Source organism: Stegostoma tigrinum, chromosome 5 (assembly GCF_030684315.1).
Source record: "Stegostoma tigrinum isolate sSteTig4 chromosome 5, sSteTig4.hap1, whole genome shotgun sequence".
Taxonomy (NCBI): domain Eukaryota; kingdom Metazoa; phylum Chordata; class Chondrichthyes; order Orectolobiformes; family Stegostomatidae; genus Stegostoma; species Stegostoma tigrinum.
In genome coordinates this window covers 111,047,428-111,072,484 of record NC_081358.1, presented here as the reverse complement: position 1 = coordinate 111,072,484, position 25,057 = coordinate 111,047,428, and the positions used below count along the sequence as shown (strand labels likewise).

Genomic DNA, 25,057 nt, shown 5'->3' with positions numbered 1-25,057 from the left:
TTTTCCTGGATTCCTTCTGCCAAGCCTTTCTCGTGCCCCCTCCTGGCTCTCCTCAGACCATTTTTGAGCTCCTTCCTTGCCTGCATGTAATCCTCTCTAGCTGAACTTGACCCTAGCTTCCTCCACCTTATGTAAGCTACCTTCTTCCTTTTCACAAGAAGCTCCACCGCTCTCGTCATCCAAGGTTCCTTTATCTTACCCCTTCTTGCCTGTCTCAGAGGGACATATTTACTCATCACTCCCAACAACTGTTCCTTATGACTGAATGTCTGATAATGACTGAAAGCTTCTGCAACATTCCTCCCAATTTTGAAATACAGGACAAAAATAGAATTCTTAATGCAAATTAAGCTGGGTACTTCAGAAGTAAAAGTTGAGCAAGCAAATTAAAAATGCAGTTTCAACTTTCGACACTTTGTTGATTGAGAATTTCAACCAGCCTAAATTATCGGCTATTTTTAAGCTATTAAGAGTGATCATTCAGTGATTCTGCAATATGAAGCTGATTATTTTCTTGAAAAGTAATGTTACATTTTTCTCCCATCAGGTCTCCCATTAGTGAAACTAGAATATTCAGTTTTAAGGTTCTCATTTATGAATTGAACCAGCTGGATTTTGTTGAGCAGGTTGGGCTTGGGTTAAATTAATTTGGTCGGAAGGAGGAAATCATGTTGCATTAGAAACAAGATACATGGAAGACTGGAAGAAACATCATTAGAATAAAGTGTAGTTATGAAGTGACAGGGATTGGGTATGGGGGAAATGGGAGGAAGATTTAGAGTACATGGATGACAATGTTTTGATTGTAGTAAGTAAGTTTGATGAGTTGCAAGGTACATAGTTTTATGATGATACAATGAGATCTTGGAAAAGATTGGGCATTCAAATTCCTGGCTACAGACTATTCAAAAATGGTAGAGAAGGAAAACAAATACTGCCATAATACTAGACAGGAAAGATATGCTTGAGGATTCAAAGACATATCTATTCAAGTGGAATTATAAAAATCCAGAGGAAAGATTATACTGCCGGATTAATGCTATAGGTCAAATAGTGGGAAGGAACTATAGAAAAATGTGCACGCAAATAACAGAAAGATCCAAGCACTTTGGAATAGCTTTAATAGGGGAGTTTAATCACTGTAAGATAGCGGGGGTGGGGGGAAGGTAAAGGGCAAAGAGGGGAAGGAATTTCTAAGATGTATGCCAGAGAGTTCTCTTTATTGACACATTTCTAGGCCAACAAGGAAGGATCTGGTGCCAGATCTAGTTCTGAGGAATGAAGTGCAACAAATGAGAAAGCTGTATCATGAGATTCAGAGCTACTATTGCAAAAGTCAAAGAACTACCAAACATGAAAACACTTAAATAGAGGTGACCGGATTCCAATGGCTTTAAATGAGATCTAGCCGAGGTTTATTAGAATTAAACATTGGTAGGCGACACAGCAAATAAGTCAGGCAGGACCTACAAAGAGGAGATATTCAGTCACAGACTAGGTACAATAGTAGCAATTTACAACTTAAAATATAGCAAAATTTTAACAGGGCTTTTAGAGGAAGATATTAGGGCAGATAACCAAAACATTGGTCAAAGAGATACGACTTGGGGCATGCCTTAAACGATGGAAGCAAGGCAGAGAGAGAGAGACGACGACATTTAAAGAGAGAATTTCAGATTGAGGAAGCTGAAGACACTTCCATCAATACTGGAATGATGGAGTTCATGGATCTTAGAGAGCATTGGGATTGCAGAATATCTCACAGGTAGGGAGTGACGAGGCCATGGAGGAGTATGAATACAGGATGAGAGTTTGAAAATCAGTATTGTTTAGTTGGAAGCCAATGCGGGAACAGACATGGTGGGTGAGTGAGATTTGCTGAGTTAAAGCATGGATTGTGGAGTTCATGAAAGAGGGTAATGTGGGAGAATGGCCAGGCATGCATTAGAATAAAGTCGAGAGTTAACAAAAGAATATGGGTTCCAGATGAGTTGATGAGTTAAGGAAGGGGATGTAAGCTGATTATTATGGACATGAGGAAGGGTAGCCCTAGTGAAGACACTTGACACGTTAAGTAAGGCTATGGCAAGAAGTAATCTTTCCAGAGTGAGAATTGAGCAGGACAGGATAAAGAGTGCAGAGGTCAATGTGAGACCAGTGGTGGGAGAGATATCAAACCACAATATGACATGAGTGTAGGGAAAGCAGCTGATTGGTCAGTGGAATTGTTATTTCTCATCTTTAATGTAAAAGATTTTAGCTTGTATTTTGGTCTCAAATCTTTTCTTTCTCTCTTTTTCTTAAAATTAACTTTTGGTAAGTACATGATATAGGTGCAAAAGTATAAAGAGCACAAGAGAATAAAGCAATATTATAGCATTAATTAATTAATTAGATTTAAGTGCAATGGTGATGGCAGAACGGGTGATGTGTTGCTGTAGCAGCATGTGGGAGCTGCTGGACACAAAGGTGAGCCAATGTAAACACATCTGTGGTAAATGTTTGAAATGTGAGGCTGGATGAACACAGCAGGCCCAGCAGCATCTCAGGAGCACAAAAGCTGACGTTTCGGGCCCGAAACGTCAGCTTTTGTGCTCCTGAGATGCTGCTGGGCCTGCTGTGTTCATCCAGCCTCACATTTCATTATAATGGATTCTCCAGCATCTGCAGTTCCCATTATCACTGTAGTAAATGTTTGTAGCTCATAGAATTTTGGATTTAAGTTGAGGAGCTGGAGTCCAAACTGCAGACATTATGCCACAACGGGGAGGGTGGAAAACTACCTGGATACTTTGCTCCAGGAGATGGGTATACCCTTCAGAGTAAATAATTCAAGTTTGGTTTATGATCAGGGACAGAAGGGAGTGACTGCAGGCCAGACAGGCATGGGTATCCAGGAGACAGTGTTTGAGGAGCCTCAGCCCCTGCAATTGTCAACAATTACAGTGTAACTGAGGGGAAAGTTACTGTGAGTGTGTAGCCCAAGGATGTGCTGTCTGCTTACGGCAGGATTAAGGACATGTCCTCAGGACAGGAGAGGAATTAGGAGTCAATGGGGAGAGATCCAGTTGCTGTCTTCCACGTTGTACCAATGACCTCACGTAAGACTAGAAAGGAGAGAGTGATAAAAGGACTTTGAACAATTGGAATCTACATTACAAAGCAGACCCTCCACGATAATAACCTTGTGATTCATACTTAGTCACAGGCAAAATGACAAAGTGTAATTACAGCTGTGAAGTTAAAAGCACGTTTCAAAGATTTATGTGTGAGGGTGGGGCTAAACCAAACGTAGTTAACCAACAAAGCTAATGATTTACCTATGAGGATCGGTTAAGTACTTTGGTCTTGTAATCATTGGAGTTCATAAGAATGCAAGATGACTTATTGAAACATACAAGATTCTTAGCGGACATTATGAGGGAGAAGTGGAAAGTTGTCTCTCTTGTCAGAGAGTCTAGGACATATAAACTCAGGGTAAGGGTCACCGATTTAAGACAAAGATGAGGAAGAACTTTTTCTCTCAGAGGACAGTAAATATGTGGAATTCTTTATGGCAGAGATTGTAGAGGCTGGTTGATGAGTAAATTCAAGGGTGAGACAGATGGAATTTTAATCAGTATGAGAATTGAGGGTTATGAGGAAAAGGCAAAAAAATTGAATTAAGGACTAACAGGTCAGCCATGAATTTGATGAATGGTGGAGTGGACTTGATGGGCAATGTGGCTGACTCCTACTCTTATGTCTAATGATAACATGAAACAGTCAAAAGCCTGTGAGGGGCAATGAAATGGGCATTCACATTTGGAGCTTCCCTGGATAACTAAAGACATTGAAATTAAAATGAAACAAAAAATACGTAATAAGTCCAGGGTTCTCAATTTAGTAGGGAACTAAGTAGGGAGTATAAAATATCTATGAGAGAACTGAAATGGCAATAAACAGGGCAAGGAGAGTGTAAATAATTTAGAGAGCATTTTTATTTTTTCGTGGGATGTGGATTTTACTGGCATAGCCATTATTTGTTGCCCATTTCTAGTTGCCCCTGAGAAGTTGGTAATAAGCTGCCTTCTTGAACTACTTCAGGCAAACTGGACTGGTACACCTACAGTACTGTTAGGAAGGGAGCTCTAGGAGTTTGGCCCAGTGATGGTGAAGGCATAATGTTCCAAGTCGGAATGGCGTGTGACCTTCAGGTCATGGCTTTCACACACAACTGCTGCCCTTGTCTCTCTAGATGGCAGAGATTGTGGAGTCGGGAGGTGATATTGAAGGAGCATTGATGAGTGTTGCAATGGACCTTATATATAATGCACATGCTGCCATTGTGCATCAGTGCAGGCAGTGAACACTGAAGGGGCAGCTTTATACTGGATGATGTTAAGCTTCTTGATCATTTTTGGAGCTACATTTATCCAGGCAAGTAGAGAATATCCCATCACATCCTTGACGTGTGTCTTGGAGATTATTGACAGGATTTGTGGAGACCGGAGATGAATTGCATGCCTCCAAATATCCAGTCACTGAAATGCTCTCATAGCCACAATATTTACATGATGGTCTAGTTCTGTTTCTAGTCGATGTTAACCCCCAGGTTGTTAACAGTGGGTGATTCAGTGATGGGAGCACCTTTGAATGGCTAGGGATGATGGTTAGATTCTCTCTGGATGGAAATGGTCATTGAATGGCACTTGTATGGCATGAATGATGCCTGCCATGTATCAGCTTAAGTCTGAATGTGGTTCATGACTCGGTGTAAATCAGTATGGACCACTCCAGTGTTGGAGGAGTCCCCATGTCTGACCTTATCCTGCCATTAGTGAAGCAGCTGCTGATTACTGTGTTGAAATCACACCCTGAGGAACTCCTGCAGTGAAACTTGGGACTGACATGATTGGTCTCCAAAAATCACAACCTTCTTCCTGTGTGTCAAGTGTGACACTCCAACCAAAGAAGAGTCCACCCCCTGCACCCAACTCCCTAAATTGCCGACTGACTTCAGTTTTGCCTTTTGGGCATCTTGATGCCACACTCAGTCAAACACTGCTTTGCTGTCAAGGGCAGTCACTCTTACTCCATCTCCGGGGTTCAACTTTGTCCATATCACAGAATCATATAACACAAAAGAGTCCCTTCAGCCCACAGAGTCTGTGTCAACCTATCCATATTAACTCCACTTTTCAGTACTTGATTCATAGCCTTGAATGTTGTCCATGTGTTACTTGGTAGTATTGTTGATAACATCTTACAACTAACATAAGCAGAGACATCAAGAACTGCAGATGCTGGAGTCAGAGTCAATACAGTGTGGAGCTTGAGGAACACAGCAGGTCAGGCAGCATCAAAGGAGCAGGAAAGTTGGGTTGGGACCCTTCATCTGGACTCCTTAGAACTGCTCCACACTGTATTGACTGAAGCTACACCATTAGTTTAAGACACTGAATAAACCGCAAGCCCCCACCATTCATCCCTACCATTCATCCGGACACATATCGAATATGGTTATCCCCAAAATCAGGCATTTAGCTCTTTCCAGACCCTGAGCCACTCAGTGTAGTCCTCAAAGGTAGCCCTAATATCCTTCAATGAAAGTCAGAAACTTTTACCAGCCGTGCTGTATCCATTGAAGTTGGATAGTTACTTGAGTATTAGGAGAGCCAAAGGCAATTGAAAGTTAGGCATTCAGAGAATGCACAGGGGTGAATAGTTGATTTTTGTATGCAGTATGGCATGAGTTCTTTTGTAAATTTGACTTATTTTACAGGTGACTTTTATTTGTCCATTGTGGCCAAATCGATGCTGTGGTGGTCAATGACGGAGAGAAGGTAGAATTTGAGACACTGGAATTGGGAATTGGGTAAGGAGTTACTGGTATTGACTGGGATGAGTTTTTCAGCCAATCTAGGTTTCCTTTCCTCTCACACTCCTGGTTCTCTGCTATGTAGGTCATGGCAAAGGATATTCCCTCATGATGGAGCATTCAGTGGATGACTGGGAACGGGTCTGCTCCTCTGAATAACACAGGGTGATCCAGGCAGCAGGCAATGTTTCAGCATGTCAATAACCTTTCCTACCAAACTTCATACAGCATGCACAATGGGCTTGTGGAAGTCACCATGTCATCAGTGGTTGCCCTCGTTGGTGGAGTGGAATCCCTCAGTGCAAGTAAAGCAATGCCTGTGCAGTAAATGGAAGACAGATTGAATTGTTTGCTCTCATTTACTCGAGGGCCTCTTTCTCCCCTCTATTCTGCAACAACGGCCAGCACACTATGAGATGTTTGAGGTATCTCTAACTCTCACCTGAAAGGAATCTGATGCAAAAATAGGTTCATGCACTGCAATCACTACAGTGTGGAAGCAGGCCATTCGGTCCATCACGTCCATACCAATCCTCCAAAGAGCATCATACACACAGTCACAGTCACACACAGACTAGATCTAAATTATTTACACCCCACCCTGTAACCCTGCATTTCCCATGGCTAATGCCATTTCCTTCACATCCCTGGAAAATACGGGACAATTTAGCATGGCCAGTCCACCAAGCCTACACATCTCTGGGCAATGGGGGGAACCAGTGCACCCAGAGGAAACCCAGCTGACATGGGGAGAACATGCAAACTCCATACAGACATTTCCCCAAGGCTGGAATCAAACCCAGTTTCCTGACACTTGAGGCAGCAGTACTACTACTGAGTCATCATTCCAACCACGTTAAGGCCTCCTTCACAGTTAATGTGAGCAACAGAGGCATCACAGGGATTGAAGGTTGAGGGGCAGTGTGGGGATGGAGCAAAATTAAAATTAATCCAAGATACTCAGAAATATTAATGATGATTTGTTTCTGGTCGCAGAAGTTCAACCTGCTGTGGTGATGGGCTTGATTCAAAGTCATCCCAATGCACACTTTGGGAGCATGCTTCAGAGCAATATTTATGGAAGATGCCTTGGAATCAGAACATTTATTTACCCCCTTTCGCTGAGGATGGCTGAGGAGGATCATGAGAGGGAATAGAGAAGTAGCTTTAAAAACATGAAGGAAATTCTCAATCCCAAACTGCACTGCTACAGCTTCTGATCAATCTGCTAGGAGTTTGCTTTATCTGGAGCAAAAATAAAGTTAGACTCTGAATGTGTTATTATAGCACGTATTAAACAGAGTTGAGACATTAAGCAAAAATCCATAGGTCAGGCACTGACTTCAATGCTTCACAATTCCATCAGGAAGTAAAGCAATACAGAATGATAAGTAAACGAGGAACGTAGGAAGTTTATATTACTATTAAACATTCGCAACTCACTGTCATTCCTTATTTTCCTTTTTTGGTGTATTTCTCTCAGCATTATTTGCTAAAATAAGTACATTATTTGAATAAAAGCAATGAATCACCACTTTAAAGAGGTACATTTTCATGAAAAACTGTAAAACACATGTTGCAAGACAAACTTTTGTCATGTCATGTTGAGCATATTTTAAAAATCACACTGCGTTATGTTCGGGTCCCCACCAAATAGGCACTTAGATATGGAGGTGATGCTTCTGAAGCACATGCAGTCATAACTCTGCAATGAATTAAAAATATGTCACACTCAACCGCATTTCATCAATGATTATAAACATACTGCTCCACAGATCACCATTGCATGACAGAAAACTGTTTCTAACGTAGCTGATGTCCTTGAATGAGGCACACATCACTGCACTGGCTTCTTACATACTTCACGAAGAAACACTGCAATCTGTCTGGGCTGCCCCTCATGATTTCGACAATACTGGCATTTGGCAACTAGTGCCAAAATCACACTTATAGACTCTGGGCCTTCCTTCGTACTGCAGCTGTATCAAGACCAAGCCTAAACAATACAAAGGATCAAAATAAAAATTAATTTTCAGTATTTTGTTGAAGCAATGTAGCTATTTTAATTGCCACAAGAGAAACTGTCTATCTCTTTTTGATGTGTAAATTTTGGGGAGGGGAGGTGAGAGTGATAATTTTCCTTCTATTGTTTCGGGTTTTTGTTCTTTGTTCTTTTGGGAACACAGTTGGATATTTTAAGGTCCATGTTTAAACTGGTGAAGTGTGAATGACAATACTGGATAGCAGTGATAAGATATGCTCTGCTCAAAGCCAACAGCGAAAGGTGACATCTAGGCATTTGAAGAATGCTCACGTTCACCCGTGCATCTTCAATGGAACAATGTGCCATTTCAAAAAACGATGCTGCATATCCCAGTCCATCCCAGGTCAATGAGGTAAATGTATTAAACCAGCTTGGCACATTCTTAACATTATGTAAGGCAAACATGGTGTGATGATATGTTGCTGGACATGTAATCTGGAAGACTGGGCTAATTGTGTGGCATGTTTTCAAATCCCAATACTGTATTCGTGGAATTTAAATGCAATTCAAATTAATCTGGAAATAATCTGAAAGCTAGTCATTAGTGATGGTAACTGTAAAATTGTTGTCACATATACCCTCCCTCTAGGGAAGGAAATCTCTTTTCTTCATCTCGTCTGTTCAAATGTGACTCCAGATTCATAGCAATGTGGCTGAAATGGCTGAGAAAGCCACTCATTTCAAAGTCAATTAGGGATGGACAATGATTGCTTGCGTTGCCAGTGACATCCTCATCCCACAACAGCTGAAAGAAATATTAGTGTGCTCACGCTATAAAAAGTGTCCTATACACTTACATTTTTAGTTTGTCTCAGTGTAGATGCCATTCAGGAACTTACAATTTACAAAAAAACCCCATAAAATGTTCTGCGTTGATTACATCATCATATTGAGAGAAATCCTTTTCAAACATACCAGCATCCGTCTGCCCTTTCATTGTTAAGTAACGAATCACCACATTGTGCCAGTCAATAGCATCTTCAATTTGCATCGGACCATTTTGCCTTATGCCTCTTAAGAAACCTGTCGAGAGATAATGTTCAAAGATAGATTTACCATATTCACTCTGATTTTAAAATTAGAAATATTCTGCTGTTAGTACTTGGTTTCAAAGTTTGGATTTTGACAATATCCGTTTACAGCACAGAGTGAGGCCATTCAACCCATTGTGACTGCATCATTCATCAAAAATGGGACTATACTAATATAATTTCCCAGTTCTTAGCCCATATCCCTGGAGACTATGGCAGTACCGCTTAAATGTTACCCAAAACGTCAGCTTTCCTGTTCCTAAGATGCTGCTTGGCCTGCTATGTTCATTCAGCTCCACCTTGTTACCCTGCTTAAATGTTATGAGAGTTTCTGACTCAACCATTCTCAGTCACAGACTCCCGTCACTCTCTTGGTGGACACATTTCTCCTCAAACCTCCTCTTAGCCTTCTAACTCTGAGCTTAGAACTATCCCATCCTGACTATTGAACCCTCTATTAATGCAAAAAGTGTTTTTCTACCCGCCTTATCTGTGCCTCCCATAATCATATACAGATCATCTCTCAACTTTGCTGTTCCAAGGAAAACAACCTCAGCCTGTCCAATCTTCCCTCAGAGCTCAGAATCTCCATCACAGGCATTATCCTGGCAAACCTCTTCTGCAGAAATCTGCTCTGACTATGTCTACACGGCAATCATATCCCTTCTATAATGTGGTAACCAGAACAGCACACAGAACCCCAGCAGTGGACGGCCAGTTCCAACAAAACCTCCTTGTGTTTTATACCTCAATCTAAAATGGAAGTATTCCATATACCTTTTTAACCACCCTATCTACCTGCTCGCAAACTTCAGGAATCGTAGGAAGATTGGAACGGAATAGACCATTCAGCCTCTCACGCCTATTCTGTCATTTCATGAGATCATGGCCAGTCTGTAGCCAAACTCCATATGGGCCCACATCCCTTAATATCTTAGCTTGCCAAAACAAAAGCTTACATTTAAAATTAATGATTGGTCTAGAATTAACTGCTATTTGTGGAAGAGAGTTTCCGACCCCTACCATCCTATGCATATGGAAGTGCTTCCTAACATCTCTCCCGAATGGTCTGACTCTAATTTTTACACTATGACCCACAGTTCTTGAGTATTTAACTGGTGGAAATAGTTTATCTTTATCTACTCCAAACTTTCCTCTTATTAAGTTGAAGGCTTTGATCAGATCACCCTCTAACCTTCAAAATTCAAGAAAATAAGCATAATTTGTGTAATCTCTCCTCATAACCCCTGAAGCACAGTGGATGAACCTACCAAGGGTCCCTCAGAGAGTCCCTCTGATCTTCAATGCTTTCCAGAGTCTTATCATTCACAGTGTCTTGTTGCCTTGTTTATCACTGGCAGTCACTCACTAACAGATATGATTATCCACCCAGAACATTCTGTGTCATTGGTCATGGGCTCTTTGAATCATTGTGTGGCTGATGAGCCTGATCCTAGAGCTATATTTCTGACCACACAGCTGGCAGGTGTTTCTGGGAGGTGGAAATGGCCCTTGGTCTTGATGTCTTTGGCATTCCTTTCTCTGGTTCGATTTCCATAGTTCCTCTTCCCTCCACGTGTTCTCAAAGGATAGTGTCCCTTCAGACAGAAAGTTCCTTCGAGTCAGTTTCATTTGAACATCTAGGTTGTATTTCTTAAGGGAAGCCCTCAGGCCCAGTTATCCTTCCATGAATGCATTACTTCACACGCCCAGGTTGAATTTAGTTGCTAATGCTTTGCCCACCTGACGAGTGCATTCAACATAGAACAGAGAACAGCACAGCTCAGGAACGGGCCCTTTGGCCCATGATGTTGTGCTGAACATGACACTAAATTAAACTAATCCCTTCTGCCTGTCCTTGGTCCATATCCCTCCATTTCTTGCATATTCATGTGCTCATCTAAAAGCCCCTTAAGTACTCCTATTGTATCTGCCTCCACCAGCATCACTGGCAGCACTTTTCACATTCCCAGTGCTCTTTTTGTAAAAACTTGCCCCTTCCATCTCCTTTGAACTTTCACCTGTTACGTTAAGTGCATGTCCCCTAGCATGAGACATTTCAACTCTGGGAAAAAGATCGAAATCCTCTTGTAGTTTATGGCTAAATCCTCCTCACACTTCAGTAGCCCCTACACTGAAGTCCAAATCATTAACGTACACCACAAACAGCAAGGGCCCCAGCAATGACTGAAAGGAACACTACTGGAAACAGGGTTACAGGACCATCCTCTGATCATCCTGCCTTTCAGCCAATTTTGGATCCAGCGAGCCACTTTGCCTCGGATTCCATGGGCTTTCACCTTCTTGACAACTGTTTTAAGTGTAAGTTTATGCCTATTTTTCCCTTGACTATTAAACTCCAACCATACATCCAGGAGCTCTTAAAATGACCAGAATTTAAGCCAAATTTAAAAAAAAAGTCTTTTCCTTTGATTAAAGTTGCTTTCACTGTTCTTTTGTCTTTCTTGGACACATTCAATGTTTATATATTTTATCTTAATTGGGATGGCAGAATATAATCATCCAATTGCTCCCTTGAATTAAAGTTTACGAGCTTTTAATGCATTCTTGAGTATCAAACAAAACATTTTATAGACTTCTGTCTCATCATTATAAATTGTACCTATTCCTTTCACATGACTTATACTTCAGGGGGAAGGAGATATTGCCATGTAAAGTATATAGTCTCTTGGCTGTACCACACTGGAATAATATCCACCAGGAACCAAATGATAGGATGAGAACTGCGATCTGAATGAAATGCATATTGTAAAGGGAGATAGTGAACTTGTGGGCGATGTATGAGTTCTAGGTGTGTGTGTGTGTGTGTGTGTGTGTGTGTGTGTGTGTGTGTGTGTGTGTGTGTGTGTGTGTGTGTGTGTGTGTGTGTGTGTGTGTGTGTGTAAATAGCAAATAGATTTCAGCTGGTCTGATTTCAATAGAATTGAACATAAAGTGGGCCATACAGAAGGCATTTGGTCATACCAGACAAGAGAAATTTCGTTATGCTCATAATTAATTGGAATGAGCATACATTGAAACATTTCTCAGGTCAGTTACTCTTTACATGGAACATTAGAACATTGGACCAAAAGAAACAGGAGCAGAACTAGGGTCCCCTTAAGGGGGATTAAGGCTGATCTTCAGCCCCAACTCCACATTCCCCTCTACTCTTCCACATCCTAAGATTTTCCGGGAGTTCAAAAATATCTACGTTTAAATAAAGTCAGTAACGTTGCACAAAATCTCCTGGGGTTCAGAATTTCAAAGTTCAAAACCCTCTGAATGAAGAAACTCTTCCTCTTCTCAGTGTTGAAAAACCAGCACCTTATTCTGAGGTTATGACCTCATATTGTTGATATCCCATCCAGGGGAAATAAGATGGAAACATTGGAAATAGGGATAATTCCGCATTTTGAGCCTGCTCTGCTGTTCAATATGGTCACGGCTGATCCTCCATTTCATTCCCATCTTTTCTCTAAGCTTTTAATGCCTTTAAAATTTATCAGTTTCTTGAATATATTCAGTGATTTGGCCTCCACAACCTCCTGTGGTAGAGAATTATACTGGTTCACTACACTTTGGATGAAGACCTTTTTGCTCATCTTTGTCTTAAATGGTCTAACCCACATCTTGAGGCTGTGACTCCTGAGTGTCGACTCCCAACCAGGGAAAACATCCTCCCAGCATCTAGGCTGTCCAGCCCTGTTAGAATCGATTAGATTTCAATCCCTTTTCATCCCCTACACTTTAGCAAATATGTACCCAGTCAAAGAAATCTCTTCTGATAGTACAGTCCAGCCAATCCCTGTATCAGTCTAATGAACCTTGGCTGCACTCTCTCTGTGACAAGGGAAATAACCTCTTACTGGAGGCAATGGCTTAGTGGTATTATTGTTGGACTGTTAATCCAGAGACATCCTGGGGACCTGGGTTCAAATCCTGATGTGGCAGATGGTGGAGTTTGAATTCAATAAATATCTGGAATTAAGAATCTAATGATGACTGTGAATCAATTGTCAAAAAAACCTACAATTCTCAAAAAGACCTACCTGGTTCACTAATGCCCTTTAGAGAAAGAAACTGCCATCCTTACCTCGTCTAGTCTACATGTAACCCCAGACCCACAACAATGTAGTCGACTTTTATCTGTCTTCTGGGCAATAAATGCTGCCTAGTCAGCAATGCCCTCATCCCGTTAATGATTAAACGAAAAACTGTGTATCCTGCAAAATTCCTTCACCTCTCATTCTTCTAAACTCCAGAGAATATAGTCCCCAATTTACTCAGTCTCTTTTCATGGGCAACTCTCTCTTTCGTGACAAGGGCGAATCTAATGAACTTCCATTCTACCATATCTGAAGTAAATAGGCTCTTTCTTAAATATGGAGATTAAAACTGCATAAGGTATTCTAGCACAGAAGAGGCCTTTCAGTCCATCAAGTCTGCACTGACCCATCAAACTAATGCCACTTTCCAGCACTTGGTTCACAGCCTTGAAAATTGTAACATTTCAAGTGCTTATCCACATGCTTTTTAAAAGTTATGAGGTTTTCTGCCTCTTCTACCCACCAAGGCAGTGCATTCCAGACACTCACCACCCGCTGGGTAAGAAGGATTTTCCTTAACTCCCCTCTAAACCCCCTACACTTCACCTTAAAATTATGCCCTTTCTTCTTGACCCTCTGACTAAGGGAAACAGCTCTTATCCATCCTCTCCATGCCCCTCACAATTTTATACACCTCATTTAGATCCCCTCTCAGCATTCTCTGCTTGAAAGAAAACTGGGCCTATCCAGCCTCTCTTCATAACTACATCTTTATTCTAATGGCCCAATCTCCTTTCAATAAAGGCCAACGTACCATTGGCCCTCCTAATTGTGTGATGCACCTGATAACTTTGTGTTCCTTTGCACAAGTACACTTCAAGTCCCTCCGAACAACAAAATATACACGTTTCGTGCATTTTCAAAAAAGTTCTTCTTTTTGATTCAAAATACCAAAAGTGAGTAACTTCATACATTTTCCTGCACCTGCCACCTTGTTACAATAGCAACGCCAACAAAAACACTAAGACGATCAACAGCTTACAAATACTGAGAATGGAACTGCTCTGTGGTGTGTAAGATAACAAGGTGTACAGCTGGATGAACACAACAGGCCAAGTAGCATCAGAGGAGCACGAAAGCTGCCATTTTGGGCCTAGACCCTTCTTCAAACTCTTCAGTTTTCTGAAAAAGGGTCTAGGCCCGAAACATTAGCTTTCCTTACTCCTCTGATGCTGCTCGGTCTGCTGTGTTCATCCAGCTGTACACCTTGTTATCTCAGATTCTCCAGCATCTGCAGTTCCTACCAACTCTGAGGTATGTAGCCTCGTTAGTTTTTGTCCTTTGCTCAATGCATTTGTTAACCATCAATGGCATGTGCCTGCTGCAAAGTTGCTTCACTAGTGCCTTTCTTCAATTGCTAAATATTTTTCAAGCGTAGGTCTAATTTTAAATTAAATCTTCCACAATCTGGGCCCTCCTCTATTTCCTGAAAATTGGTACTTAACATTGGCACGATAATACGAAAAATACCTTCAGGTGAGATTTGCGTTGTTCTCTTTGAGGTGTTTCGAATCCAACCAACAGATGTATGTGCCAACATGTCTATAGAGTGTGTATCTGATATTGTGTCAAGGTCATCTTCTTCATTCATCAGCTCCCTGCCCTCAGTGGAGCACAGCTTACCTACAGTTTAAGACAAAAAAAAAACACATTTTGGTGTTAAAGAGTGCTGTACTGAAAATGCAAGTTGATTTGATTTAATGAAGATGTTGTTGAATATTGCTAGTCACCAATGGACTATGAGCAGCGCTGTCTCATCTTAAAATAATCCCAGAAAATGAAACGAAGGTCAGACTAAAAGAGAACAGACAGGTTAATGTTTCAGATGAGTTGTATAAACCATTATACCTGAAATGTTGAGCTCCAACACTCAGGTTTATCGGCAGAGGGAAATGATTTTGTTGTGATTCCATTAGGACGAAAGCATTCAGTGGTGCACTTTATAGGAGGGACTGAGGGCTGAAGTTTGGAAGGAGTGAACAGCGTCCAAGTTGATTTTACTGATGAGGGTGGGCAGCTAAAAGCTCAGAATTGGGGTCGAGAGGAGAACGTGGAAAGCAGTAGCCTAGAAATAGAAATTCTCAAGTCAGATCTTACCTGGAGAATTTCTGGTATTCTGGTTTAGGGTTAAATTGCCTGAGGGGATGTATGAGAGGTTAGTAATGATAACTGATTTAATAGTGTATACAGGAAAGCTGGAGGGCCTAGATTGATAGAGGCAAATTTGAAGATGAAGAACACAAATTAGCTCCTGAATGAGACATCAGAGTTCCAGGTGAAACGAGAGAGGTGGGCCATTTTGAAAAGCAGGCACAATCGTTTTCTTGAAAAACACAGCAGGCCAATTTGCACAAATCAAGATGCCACAAACAACAATGTCAGCAATGGTGATTTAAACCTGTTTTGAGGATCCCAGTTGAGGGATAAATGTTGGCTAGTTCATTGGAAAAGCCCCTGGCCTTCTCCAAGTGGCAGCTGGGATCTTTTACATTGAATTGGGAGGATCCTGGACAGCACTGAGGTACCGGCCTACATTATACAAGCAGGGACTGGAGTGAAGTAATATGTAAGAATTCCAAAAACCCATAATTAGTGATAGTCAGAGGAGATACTCTCCAAACTCTGCAATGCCAAGTAGAGAGAGAGGGTGGGAGATTCCTGCCTGACTGTGATGGTCAAAGACTTGAAAGAATTCATCACCTTGTCATTGTGCTGGGAGAGGGGCATTGGTCAATGTGGCTAAAAATATAAATGTTTTAGTTATTGATCCTCTACTGGCAATCTCCATTTTGAAATTTGGATGAAATGCTCTCTGTTTATGCCATTGTATGACCCTATTTTGAAACAATATACGTTAATATTGAGTATATTACTGCACTGTTGAAACACATGTGAGGCAACTTTAGAGATGCCCTCCAATACGCCCCAAAACCTTCCACAACATTGGTGTGTGCAGCATACTGACTGACACGGCAGTACATAGAGGACTGCATTGGAAGGAGGAAGAGTTGGTGTAAGGATAAAGGAAAAGAATCTGAGCAACAGCTAAGGTAGGTATCAATTAATAACAGAGAGCATCCAGTAATCTGTTCATTTTCCTTTGAAAAGTTACTCAAAACATTAAGCCTTTTTTAAACATATTAACTCATGGGATGTGGGCTCAGCTGGAAAACTGACTATTTGCTGCTCATCACGAATTGTACTCGAGAAAGTGGTAGTGAACTGCCTTTTATAATTCTTGTGACTTTCTTGCCTTCACCTAGTGGAATAATTTTTAAGTGATTCAAGTAACTTTAATATAAATGGCTTAATGAAAATACAGGCTCAGAAGCTGCAAATAAACAATTAATTCAATTAAAGGATTGACTTGAGCTCTGTTGAAAGGATGGGTGACTTAGATATTTGTTGAGGCATAGTGACATTTGTATGGGCTAAGATCAATCATCATTGAGATGCAGAGGGATTTGGCTGTCCATGCGCATGAATCGCAGAAGATTGGTATACAGACACAGCAAGTAATCAGGAAAGCTAACAGTATGTTTTTTTTAATTGTGAAGGAAATTAAACAGAAATGTAGGACGGCTGTGCATCATTAGTACAGGGCATTGGTGAGACCACATTAAAAATCTTTAAGTACGGTACTGGTCAATTCATTTAAGGAAGATGGAGTTATGGACCAGAGCGGATGCAATTTGATTGGTCAAACTGCTTAGCTTTAAGCAAAACAAACTTTATTTTTATACTAGAGTTAAAATACAGACAAAATAAAAATGAAAGGTTTGGTTTAACTGTAACTCTATTGAAATGCATAACAAAAGAAGATACATTAACTGTTCCAATATAGTAACAACCTATAAATGCACCCTTGGCAAATGCAAATTCAGGAAAATAGATTGTCTGTCTCACATGCAATTCTAGCAGCAGGAAGAGAAGCATTTAACTGTAACAAAGAGAAGAATAACAGCTCCAAAGTCCAGCTTCAAGACCCCAGCAACTGTAGAAAGCAGAAACAAAAAAAATCTTGGATCTGTGGGTACTTGACCCCATTCCTTCTGGCTGCTTCTATTGTTCTAACTAAAAAAAAAACCCAAGGCCTCACAAGCTGTTCATTTCATTGGCTTTGAGAAGAATGCTTGGAACCTCTGTCTCACCTTTCTTTGTTAAAAAAAGGACAAAATACACCTCTTAAAGCCATAGTGTCATCACACCTCCCCCATTAAAAAAACCCCATCAATATACAAAGACGGCTTCATTTTTAAAACCCTTTAGCCTCACATTATTAGTACACTACAATGCATATACATTACACTGATTCTAACCATGCAAACATTCACTATTACACTCCATCTCAACTCATTTTTTTCTTGCAACTGAAAACCTCCATCTTCCTTCATTAAGGTTACGGTAATGTGTTGGCAATTATGTTCTCTCATGGCCTGCCACATGAATTATTTACAAATTGAATAGCTGTGATAATAAGTTCCATCTAAATAACCTGTAATTTTTATCTTTAAATGTTCCCAAAACGTTTAAGGGGATATGATCAGTATATACAATTGTCTCGGACATATTACTGGCAATATAAATGTTGAAATGTTGCAACACTAAACTCAAGGATTCCTTCTCAACTGTGGAATATTTCTGCTGAATTATCTGGAAAAATACCCAATAGGTCTTTTTATCTTTTTGTCATCGTCTTGCAACAGTACAGCACCAACACCCACATCACTTGCATCGATAGTTACCTTGAGTGGCTTTGTGTAATTAAGTGTGGCTAACACCGGGGCAGTGATTAATACAGATGTCAGGCTGTCAAATACCTTTTGATATTCCTCCATCCACTGAAATTTTCTGCACACGGATAAAATTCAATACAAACTTCCAGCAAAAACGACCCAATCCCAGGAATCATAGTACTTCCCTCTTTGTTGATTGCACGGGAAACTCCCCAGTAACCTTTGTTTTCACATCCTATGGGGCCATTTGTCCATATCTAGTGTCAAGGCCCAAGAATGTGACTTGGGGTTTTGCCAACTCACTCACCAAGCCTTCTCCCTGAAGTTGATCGAACAATTCCAAAAGATGCTCCAAATGTTCCTTCTACGCGTGACTAAAAATTAGCAGAATCATTGATTTGCACCGCACAATTGGGTAACCCTGAAATAACTTTATTGGTTAGTCTTTGAAATGTGGACAGTCCATTTTTCATACCAAATGGCATGACTTTAAACTTACATAGTCCATTCGGTGTCACCAAAGCCAGATACAATGTGCTTGTCCCACATTCTCAATACAGTCTTCCAAACATGAGATAGGATATGAATCAGATTTTGTAACTCCATTGACTTTGTGATAGTCCACACATAATTGTAGGGTACTATCTGGCTTTGGCATGATTACTATGGGTGAGCTCCATTTTCTGCTACTCACTTTGATTATACTGTCTTTGAGCAAGCATTTTGAACTTGTGCCTTTAGACAGTTAGGTCTATAAAGGTGTTGCTTAACTGGATATCATTTGCTATATCTACATCATGCATAATCAGATTAGTATGTCCCACTTTACATTGGTACAACAAACAATAATAGGGCTTATACATTGAATGGTAGGGCCATGGGTACTATTGTAGAACAGAAGGACCTGTCTGTAGGTACGTAACTCTTTCAGGCTTGCATCACATATAAACAAGGTAGTAAAGAAGATGTCTGGCACGTTGGCTTTCATTGCTCAGTCCTTTGAGTGTAGAAGTTGGGAAGTCATATGGCAGGACATTGATGAGGCCTCTTTTGGAATACTGTGTCCAGTTCTGATCCCTCAGTTATAGGAAGGATATTATTAAGCTGGAGAAGATTCCAAAGAGATTTTCCAGGATGTTGCTGAGTGTGGAAGATTTGAGTTATAAAGAAAGGCTGGATAGGCTAGGACTTTTCTCACTGGCATGTTGAAGGTTGGGAGGTGACCTTATAGAAGTTAATAAACTGTTCCTCTAGGATCGTGGGTTTCAAGTCTAGGGGGCACATTTTAAAGGTGAGAGGAAAGAAATTTAAAAAAGAAGCGAGGTGCAACTTTTTTACACAGAGGGTGGTTCACATGTAGAATTAACTTCCTGAGGAAGTAGTGGATATGGGTATAATTACAACGTTTAAAAGACATTTGGATAAATTCATAGAGATAATGGGAACTGCAGATGCTGGAGATTCCAAGATAATAAAATGTGAGGCTGGATGAACACAGCAGGCAAAGCAGCATCTCAGGAGCACAAATGAATAGGAAACATTTGGAAGGATATGGGCCAGGAGCAGGCAGGTGGGGCTAGTTTAGTTTGGGACCATATTCAGCATGGACTAGTTGAACTGAACAGCTTGTATGACTCTATGTCAGAGTCAGGGTCATACGGCATGGAAACAGACCCTTCGGTCCAACTAGTCCATGCCAAACGCAATCCTAAACTAAACTAGTCCCACCTGCCTGCTCCCGGCCCATATCCCTCCAAACCTCTCCGACTCATGTAACTATCCAAACATCTTTAAATGTAATTTACTTACATCCGCCACTTCCTCAGGAAGTTCATTTCACACGTGAACTGATCGCTATGTAAAAAATTTGCCTCATATCTTTTTTAAATCTCTCTCCTCTCACCTATGTGATTGCAATAAATCTTTCGGGTCATTTTGATTTTCCTCTGGAAGTTAACTCAATAATTGATACAAATTTTGGAGAATTTCCTCATTGTCCAATTTAATTTGAGGAATATCCAATTCAGAATTGTTTGAACTTAGTTCTTCATTCTGTGTTGTAACCTTTTTCTTTCCTTCCCTAACAAAATACCTTTTGAGCATATTCATATGACACACTCTGTGAGACTACTTTCTATCTGACGTTCTTATCAAATAAATCATCTGACTCAATTTCTTTTCGATTTGATAAGGCCCATTAAACCTGGCTTATACTTTATCGCCAATAGCAAAATTACAAACTTTTGATTTCTTGTCTGCTTCCTGTTTCTTCACATACCATGCTACTGGCACAATCTACTTAATCTTTCCCTAAAATTTACACATTATCCAAATATGTGATCTCTGAAGTCTGACTCACCAATTTCTCCTTAGTTAATTTCAGTGGTCCTCTCACCTCACGCCCAACAACTAATTCAAACGGATTGAATTTGGTACATTCATTTGGTGCATCCCTATTTGCAAACAGTACAAATGGAATTCCTTTATCCCACTCCTCTGGATGGTCTTAACTGTAAGTCCTCAACATGGTTTTTAAAGTTTGATGCCACTGTTCTAACGCTCTCTGTGATTCTGGATGGTCAGTAGTGGGAGTTGAATTGTTTTATTCCTAAGATATCCACACCTTGAATAATTTTTGAGATAAAACTTGACCCTTGATCCATTGTATTTTCACGGGTAGTCCATATCTAGCAAAATAAAATTGAGTAACTCTTCTACAACCTTACCAGCCATGATACTGTGAAATGGAATGGCCTCCGGAAATCTAGTAGGCATATCCATTATAGTCAACAAATACTGATTCCCACTTTTTGATTTAGATAGGAATCCAATGCCATCAATTAAGACTCTTGTAAAAGAATCCTCAAGTGTGAAAATGGGTATTAAGGTTTTATCACTGCCTGAGGTTTTCCAATTACATGACACAAATTACATGGCCAGCAAAAGTCAACCACATCCACATGCAGTCCAGGCCACTAAAAATGTATTTTGGCTTGAGTTTTCCTTATTCCCAAATGACCTCCCACTGGTAGTTCACGTAGTACCCACAATACCTCCTTTCTACAACTTGATGAACTTCTGCCCATTTTTCATCTGCCTGAGGATGTGGTGGTTTCCATTTCCTTCAGGAGCAACACAATCCAATGTCAACAGATAATCATAGGTATGATTTCCAGTGCTTGGCTTGGTAACACACAGTCCTGTGATTAGAAGATGTTCAGATAATTTCCTCATGAGTTACGAGATGCTCCTCTGGACCTCACAAGGAAGACTGAGAATTGTCCATTTCCCTTAATCTCCTGCAGTGGCCCCAGGACTGACTTACAGAGAACATAAAACACAGAACATTACAGCACAGTACAGGCCCTTCGGCCCTCGATGTTGTGCCGACCTGTCATACCGATCTGAAGCCCATCTAACCTACACTATTCCATGTACGTCCATATGCTTATCCAATGACGACTTAAACGTACCTAAAGTTGGCAAATCTACTACCGTTGTAGGCAAAGCGTTCCATTCCCTCACTACTCTCTGAGTAAAGAAACCACCTCTGACATCTGTCATATATCTTTCACCCCTCAATTTAAAGCTATGCCCCCTCGTGCTCACCATCACCATCTTAGGAAAAAGGGTCTCCCTATCCACCCTATCTAACCCTCTGATTATTTTATATGTCTCAATTAAGTCACCTCTCAACCTTCTTCTCCCTAACGAAAACAGCCTCAAGTCCCTCAGCCTTTCCTCGTAAGACCTTCCCTTCATACCAGGCAACATCCTAGTAAATCTCCTCTGCACCCTTTCCAAAGCTTCCACATCCTTCTTATAATGCGGTGACCAGAACTGTATGCAATACTCCAAGTGCGGCCGCACCAGAGTTTTGTACAGCTGCAGCATAACCTCTTGGTTCCGGAACTCGATCTCTCTATTAATGAAAGCTAAAACACTGTATGCCTTCTTAACGACCCTGTCAACCTGGGTGGCAACTTTCAAGGATCTGTGTACATGGACACCGAGATCTCTCTGGTCATCTACACCACCAAGAATCTTACCATTAGCCCAATACTTTGCCTTCCAGTTACTCATACCAAAGTGCATCACCTCACTCTTGTTTGCATTAAACTCCATTTGCCACCTCTCAGCCCAGCTCTGCAGCTCATCTATGTCTCTCTGCACCCTACAGCATCCTTCGTCACTATCCACAACTCCACCGACCTTAGTGTCGTCTGCAAATTTACTAACCCATCCTTCTACGCCCTCATCCAGGTCTTTTATAAAAATGACAAACAGCAGTGGACCCAACACTGACCCTTGCGGTACACCACTCATAACTGGTCTCCAGGATGAACATTTCCCATCAACTACTACTCTCTGTCTTCTTTCAGCAAGCCAATTTCCGATCCAAACTGCTATATCTCCCACAATCCCATTCCTCCGCATTTTGTACAATAGGCTACTGTGGGGAACCTTATTGAACGTCTTGCTGAAATCCATATACACCACATCAACCAGTTTACTCTCATCTACCTGTTTGGTCACCTTCTCAAAGAACTCAATAAGGTTTGTGAGGCATGACCTTCCCTTCACAAAACCATGCTGACTATCCCTAATCAATTTATTCTTTTCTAGATGATTATAAATCCTATCCCTAATAGCCTTTTCCAACACTTTACCAACAACTGAGGTAAGGCTCACTGGTCTATAATTACCAGGGTTGTCTCTACTCCCCTTCTTGAACAGGGGAAACCACATTTGCAATCCTCCAGTCATCTGGCACTATTCCTGTAGACAATGACGAGGTAAAGATGAATGCCAAAGGCTCGGCAATCTCCTCCCTGGCTTCCCAGAGGATCCTAGGATAAATCCCATCTGGCCCAGGGGACTTATCTATCTTCACCCTCTGTAGGATTTCTAATACCTCTTCCTTGTGAACCTCAATCCCACCTTGTTTAGTAGTCTGTATCTCCGTATTCTCTTTGACAACATTGTCGTTTTCTAGAGTGAATACTGTTGAAAAATATTCATTTAGTGCTTCCCTTATCTCATCTGACTCCACACACAACTTACCACTACTATCCTTCATTGGCCATAATCTTACTTTCGTTATTCTATTATTCCTTAAATACCGATTGAAAGCCTTAGGGTTTACCCTGATCCTATCTGCCAACAACTTCTCATGTCTCTTCCTGGCTCTTCTGAGCTCTCTCTTTAGGTCTTTCCTGGCTACCTCGTAGCCCTCAAGCGCCCTAAGTGAGCCTTCACATCTCAAACTAACATAAGCCTTCTTCTTCCTCTTGACCAGAGATTCCACCTCCTTCATAAACCACGGCTCCCGCGCTCTACAGCTTCCTCCCTGTATGACAGGTACATACTTATCTAGGACACACAGGAGCTTTTCCTTGAATAAGCTCCACATTTCTAATGTGCCCATCCCCTGCAGTTTCCTTCCCCATCCTATGCTCCCTAAATCTTGCCTAATCTCATTGTAATTGCCTTTCCCCCAGCTATAACTCTTGCCCAGTGGTATACACCTATCCCTTTCCATCACTAAAGTAAACATAACAGAATTGTGATCGCTATCACCAAAGTGCTCACCTAATTCCAAATCTAACACCTGGCCAGGCTCATTACCCAGTACCAAATCTAATGTGGCTTCGCCCCTTGTTGGCCTATCTACATACTGTGTCAGGAAGCCCTCCTGTACACACTGGACAAAAACTGACCCATCTGTAGTACTCGAACTATAGTGTTCCCAGTTAATATTTGGAAAGTTGAAGTCCCCCATGACAACTACCCTGTCTCTCACTCCTAACGAGAATCACTTATCTCCTTCTGATGTCCCTCCAACACCTACAGAACACTGTCACAATAGTGGCAAAATATGAGCTATTATTTTTCACCCTTCGTTATCATGGACTGAAATGGTTTAAAAAGAAATAAATCTGGATCTAAAATGGCTGCAGTGAGCACCAGCTCAATGATTAAAGTAAGTTTAAGAAACCAGTGCAGAATAAACAAAATCATCCGAACTGCAATTTTATCTTATGACAGTGAAACCAGACAACTGAGTCAGACATTAAGAAAGCCATGTCTCCTGATTTGGTTTATACTGTATGAAAAGTTGTTCATGTCAAACACAAAAGGCTACCTGTCATCTTCAGTTTGAATAATGGAGCCAGATAAAGGAATACATAAATTAACTATATTTCAGTAGCTGTCAGGCAGAACAGCAGAGAGAAAAGAAATATTTTATATGCACAGGACTGGCATATTCTCTCTTCCTATCATTTCCTTATCATCATCTTAAAGGCCAGTGCAGTTGATAAAACAAATCTGAGAAACATCAGTTCACTGAGAACTTAATGATTGTGCACATTCCCTGTGTGAGAAGGCATCAATTAGACAGACACGGTCACAAGTTCAACTATAATGATTCAGTACTCTAAGAAAGACTCTTGTTAAATGACATGTTATTTAAATTCCTGTTCTATTAGACACTTTCCCCTTTTTAATCTTGGTACATGTGTTTTGGTGTATGTTTGAAATCACGTTTTATTATTGTCTTTGGGTTAGTAAGTAATAAAGTTGCTCTTTTTCACTCAAGAGAGCCTTATAATTGGCTCCCTAATTTTGATTATTACGTTTTAACTGAAATGTGATATAACTGCATGCTAAGAAAAATTGTTTCTTTAAAAAAAAATCACTCATTGGCTGGCCAGCATTTCTTGCCCATCTCAAGCTGTCCTTGAAAAGCTGATGAACTGCGTTCTTCAACCGTTGCAGTTCACATGCTATAGTTGACCCACAATGCCCTTAGGGAGGAAATGTGACCCAGTGACAGTGAAAGACCACTGATATATTTCCAAATCAGGATGGTGAGTGGTTTGGAGGAGAATTTTCAGGTGTTCGTTTCCCCTTGTATCTGCTGTACTTGTCCTTTCAGATGGAAGTGGTCATGGGTTTAGAAGGTTTTGCCTAAAGCTCTTTGGTGAATTTCTGTGGTGCATCTTGTAGATAGTGCGCACTGCTGCTACAAAGTATCGATGCTGGAGGAAATGGATGTTTGTGGAAGTGGCCCCACTCAAACAGGCTGCTTTGTCTTGGATGGTGTTAAGCTTCTTGAGTGTTTCTGGACGTGTACCCATCCTGGCAAGTGAAGGATATTCCACCACACTCCTGATTTGTGCGTTGTAGCTGGTGGACAGGCTTTGGGGAGTCAGGAGGGAAGTTATCCGCTGCAGCATTCCCAGCTTCTGACCTGGTCTTGTAGCCAGGTGATG

General features: G+C 41.0%; 1 protein-coding gene across 1 annotated transcript in view; it reads right to left on the bottom strand.

The window, feature by feature from the left end:
• Positions 1 to 2,632: 2,632 nt before the first annotated feature.
• Positions 2,633 to 25,057, bottom strand: part of trpn1 (transient receptor potential cation channel, subfamily N, member 1) — a 184,938-nt gene continuing 162,513 nt past the window's right edge. Inside the window, exons 27-29 of the mRNA XM_048528498.2 lie at positions 14,515 to 14,667; positions 8,820 to 8,927; positions 2,633 to 7,856 (exon numbers count right to left, since the gene is read on the bottom strand). Of these exons, the coding sequence (XP_048384455.1) occupies positions 7,759 to 7,856; positions 8,820 to 8,927; positions 14,515 to 14,667 (359 nt within the window). The 3' untranslated portion in view covers positions 2,633 to 7,758. The remainder of the gene's footprint in view (positions 7,857 to 8,819; positions 8,928 to 14,514; positions 14,668 to 25,057) is intronic.